Genomic DNA, 5,066 nt, shown 5'->3' with positions numbered 1-5,066 from the left:
TGTGAATATTTGTTGATCCGATCCAAATCTGATCCAAAAAATTTTGGTTATTCGATCTGAAAAAAATTGGATATCGGATATTCAAGATAATCACACACGATAATATCCTTAATGATACAACAAGCTCTTTTTACAATTCATTAAATTATGCTCCCCTAATCAGCATGTTAGTGACACCTCAAACTACGAAACACGATCACATCCACGAAGCTTACATATCTTACCGTCGAGGGGCACGCGCGTAGCACGTGCTCCAACGACTAGTAATAATAAATGAATAAATGGGGCGATAGAAAAGCTAAGATTATCAAAGGTAAGAATATAATTTCAATAGTGAGTACTAAGTATTCTTACAAACTCAATATAAACTGAGAATTGTACAATTGAAAAGTTAATCGCAACACTACAGCAGCAACCCAAAACAATCCAGTAATATTTATAGAGAACTACAGTGGTAACTAATTCTTTAGATTACTGTTTTATAGCAAAAAGTTGATGTGATACATGCACTATTGATATGGAATATTTCTGGATGACAAGATAATTGGAGAATCAACAACCAACTCTGCTTCATCTGCTTCCTCGGTCTCCTTAACCCATATCAACGAACCCGAAACGAGACCAAATGAATGCCTTGAAGACTCTGTGTTCGGCAGATATATCGACAATGCAAAAGATTGTTCATCATTTTCACCCTCAAATGTTAATGTATCTGGAACAACCTTAAATTCAATGGACCCAAGAGGCACCTTTATCGTTGCAACACGAAATTTGACCTTAGCAAAGTAGGTACATCGCCCTTTTTCGACACTCCTCAGCTTTCTGTAGAATTTGCAATCCCAACCTTGACTACCGGAAGGAAATGTAGCCGAACAGTATGGCAGATTAAGGTTAAAACAAAATTTATCAAAGTTTCTCTTTGGATAGCAATATTTCTCAAAATTTTCAGCCGTTTCTTCATAAACTAAACCAGGCCGCATTGCTTTTTCTAGGTTGAAAACTCCAGCCCCATAAGCGAACTCGTATGGAAATAAATCTTTATCATGCAATTTATCAGCTGTATGTATTATAAGACATCAATTAAAGATTGCATAACATAAAGAGTTAGTTGTTTGGTTGAGTGGCTCAAGTCTTTAGTTGAGTGGGTTTAAACTATTTTGATATGTAAATATTGTAAATAAATAAATAAATAAACAAATATATATATTAGAATAGAAGTTAGGCCTTACCAGTAGTCATAGCGGCAGAAATAGTTGCAGAAACTGAGAAATTCTTTTCCACTATAAGCGTAGCAACACCAGAAGCAACCAGGGGAGTGGCAAAAGACGTCCCTGACAAGACGTTGTATTCAGCAAAATAAGGAACCTTGGGGTTTCCTAAAGGCACATCAATTGGCCAACAACCAGCAACATGTTCCCCAGGAGCACATAGATCAGGCTGCACATTATCAAAGCAAGCAGGATGTTATAAGATACCGATATGTTTTTGTATGACTACAAGTGTGGAAGCAAAGAAGTGCAAGAGTATTTGAAGGATAAAACTGCAATTTAAGGCCAGGAAAGCTGTCCACTATGCTTTAGAGATCAGATGCCAAAGGGGTAGCACTATGATAGCAGCCCACATTTACCATTAATTCTGCTACTGATAGCTTTCTTATATATTCACACCTGCTTTTGAAAGTGTAGCTTAGCCAGTTATACTAACATGGCAGGAGTAATTATTGATGCGAATGAAGGTAGTTTGGCAACTAGATGGGGATTTAAATGAAAATCTTCTACCTTAATCCCCTCCAAACAGAATTACTTTTGGAGGTATTTGACTCTCACAATGACAAACAACGTGTACTGAATCAATCAATCAAATCATTAGTCCCATAACATGTACCAAAAGTAATTATTAAGCAACAATGTGTACTCTTAGAGCAATAGAGCTCACAGCTGATCATGATCTTTACAGAAATCTTTTTTTTTTTTTTTTTTTTTAAATGGTCAATGATTGCAGGCCAGGGAGCTCAAGGCACGGAAGTAGAGCTGATATATATGGACTTGGAGAGAATACTAAAAACCTACTGATCCTTAATGTCAACATGACTCGGATACTTCCCCAAACGTTGTCATTGTTTAAACATTTATATGGTAGATTGTAATTCATTATTCTCAGAGATAATATTAATAGATTCAAAGGCCCTTACTTGTGATAACCTTTCATACTAATAACTCAAATTACCTTCATGTACTCCGTGAAGAAACTGCATGGTCCACGACCAGAAAACTCAGATACCAAAGGTGTATCAATAACAGGTTCCCTCGACGAGGCTTTGATAAAAGCAAATAGATTCCTTCACAGAATGAAATATAATATTAGAGATGATACAATGATACACTTTAAACATCAAAAATATAGGAAAATGTTGTATAGTCAACTATTAAAACTAATGATAAGCTCCAACTACAATTGCCTAGGCCAATGGGTTGGGGTCCTCTAGAGTTTTAACATAACTCTACAATGTAGATCTCTCCCCATCCCAACCATAGAGCTTAAAATCAAAGACTCATATTGATAACAATATGAAAATAAGGGGTAGGTTTTGGTGAGAAACTACAGGGGGAATTTTCAAAATTTGATTTTTTAATCAATGGTACGGTTAATATTGTTAAAACTTTGTAGATAGTCTTCGAGAAATCAATCATTTTCATATAGAAAACTATTTTCATAATCAACTAATCACACTTATATACTATATATTAAACCTTCTCTTTAGAAATGAATCCAACTATAAGACTCGTCACATTTAAGGTAAAGTTATGATTTTAACTAAAAAATAGTGAACGACAATAATTTAAACCTATAAAAACTAGATTTTAAACAGTATATACATACCCTTCTTGTGCAGCAACCAATTCAAAGTAATTGCAAAGTATATTGCTGGTCTCTTTTGTAATTTGTACGAGCGGCACTTCAGTTGGGTAATTGTATTGCATTGAGGATGGTCTTATCACAATATAACCCTTCTCTAAAACCATGATGCATTTTCTATTTTTTATATCACCATCCGTCCTACAATAAAAACTTAATCATGATTAAAACAACTTGAATTTGATAAAAAAAAAAAAAATGGAGGAATAACATACAAGGAAAAACAAAAACTCAATTACCTTACTAATCGATAATCATCATCCTCATTTAAACCTGATGAAGACATGCTAATTGAATACCCCTGATATCAATTCAAATTATAGATAAGTTAATAAATTGTAGATTTACATAATTTAAGACAAAATGTATACACGTATATACCTCAATATCCTCTAATGTAACTGGTGCATCTGATGCAAATTTTACTGTACTTCTAAATTTCTCCTTAGGGCTGCATGATGCAACCGTCAAACACCAGGGGGGACTGCTTTCAATGGATCGAAGACCATATTCTCCATAGTTTCCTCCTGCAACTACAACTAATGTATTTTTCTTCAAAGCATCCAAAGATGCTAAAGCCCACTCATCTATCATCGTATCAGAAAATCGTGCAGGACACTCTCTTCCAAGCGATACGGAAACCACATTAGCATTTTTTTTTATTGCCTTTGTGATTCCCACAGCTACATCATTAGAATCAATTGCGCTACAAGGACACCCAACTGCGTAGATGGCAATGCGATGACGTGGGCTAGTTCCACCAAGAGTACCCAAATCAATCTCACCTAAAGAAGCACACTCAGTCCTACGGGAGGCAATGAGAGAAGCGCAGAAATAACCATGCGCATTAATCCCTCCAAAACTTGCAACCTTGCCGTCATCCATGCACTTTTCGCAGTACCTCTTAAGAACTTTATAATCAACTAACCCACTGTAAATAAGAAAATTTAAAAATTCATTTATCATGCATAGAAAAAATTATTACCAATTGACTATACTAAGCGAAATACGCGTTTACCTATGGTCAGAGAGAAAAATCAAGTCATTTTTATCACTTTTTTTGCTCATCTCTCGACAACCATCGATTATAGCAACAATAGCTTTTGAATATTCAACGTTGCTAGTTGAACTCTCATTGCTTCCAGGTAAATTCCATGAATCCATAGATTTATAATTCAACATTGCACAGTCCTACATAATAAAAGTAATTATAAAGATTAATATAGTTAACGTCCAATCATTTCTACAAACACACTCAGATTACACTTTCTAATAAAAGAACTTTGCTTCGCTCTCCATCAAGTTCAGCATTCATATCATGAATTCATATTCAATATAATACAATTTGAAAGATTATTTGTACCTATATTCGATATGATCAGTAAGGCAAACTGAGAAGTAAGAAGATGAGCACCTATTACATGAAATCTCATCTCATCCATTTCAAAAAAATTGTCACATGTTTAGTTCATTAATATAACAGAAAGACTGAATCTAGCGAAAAGTTATGATGGCATGTAATTGTTGTGATATTGGAAAGGTGAATCACCAACATAATTTATCTAAAATGTTAATATTCCCTCCAATGGGACAAAGGGAGCATTTCCTTGAGCATTAGACATGTTAATAAGAAAACACACATAGAAGAATATCCAGTAACATTAGAAATACCAGATTACTGACCATATCAAATAGTGCATGCAGACATATATAATCAGTACAGTTGCATGTGTTTCTATGGTTTGGTAATCACTACCTAACAGGTTAAAGATCTTCAGGCTTAGAATCATTGAACTAAGTTTATAAGCAAGGGACATATATCATCAACAAATGTTATGGTGGACCCCACCTCCTATTGGCTACCTAAAATTAAATGTTGATGCTTCTCTCTGGCTTACAAGTTACAACAGGAAATGCAGGTATTGCTGGTGTTTGGCATGGTGGTTTCTATATGAGAACTATGTCTAGCTCTGTCCTTGAGGTTGAGGTTGAGGCTGAACTCACTGCCATCTTGGATCCGGAGGGTCTAGAATGGAGCAGGTTGCAAAATTGGAACAACATCATTTTAGTTACTGACAGCAAAACAGGAGCTCAACTCATCCAAAATATTAGTAGCATTCGTTATGAATTAAAACATATCTTATCAAAAT

At 34.9% G+C, this 5,066-nt stretch overlaps 1 protein-coding gene across 1 annotated transcript; it reads right to left on the bottom strand.

The window, feature by feature from the left end:
- Positions 1 to 509: 509 nt before the first annotated feature.
- LOC145613996 (subtilisin-like protease SBT1.9) lies at positions 510 to 4,602 on the bottom strand. Its single transcript, XM_081669011.1, has 8 exons — positions 4,588 to 4,602; positions 3,935 to 4,107; positions 3,298 to 3,847; positions 3,156 to 3,217; positions 2,881 to 3,057; positions 2,227 to 2,338; positions 1,230 to 1,437; positions 510 to 1,057 (listed from the first exon to the last, which is right to left on the bottom strand). Exons 1-8 carry the CDS (start codon positions 4,600 to 4,602, stop codon positions 510 to 512), a joined length of 1,845 nt encoding a protein of 614 aa, XP_081525137.1.
- Positions 4,603 to 5,066: the final 464 nt, after the last annotated feature.

Source organism: Chenopodium album, chromosome 25 (assembly GCF_948465745.1).
Source record: "Chenopodium album chromosome 25, dcCheAlbu1.1, whole genome shotgun sequence".
NCBI classification, from domain to species: Eukaryota; Viridiplantae; Streptophyta; class Magnoliopsida; order Caryophyllales; family Amaranthaceae; genus Chenopodium; species Chenopodium album.
Note: the sequence above shows the minus strand (reverse complement) of the source record. Positions and strands in the feature narration are given on the sequence as shown.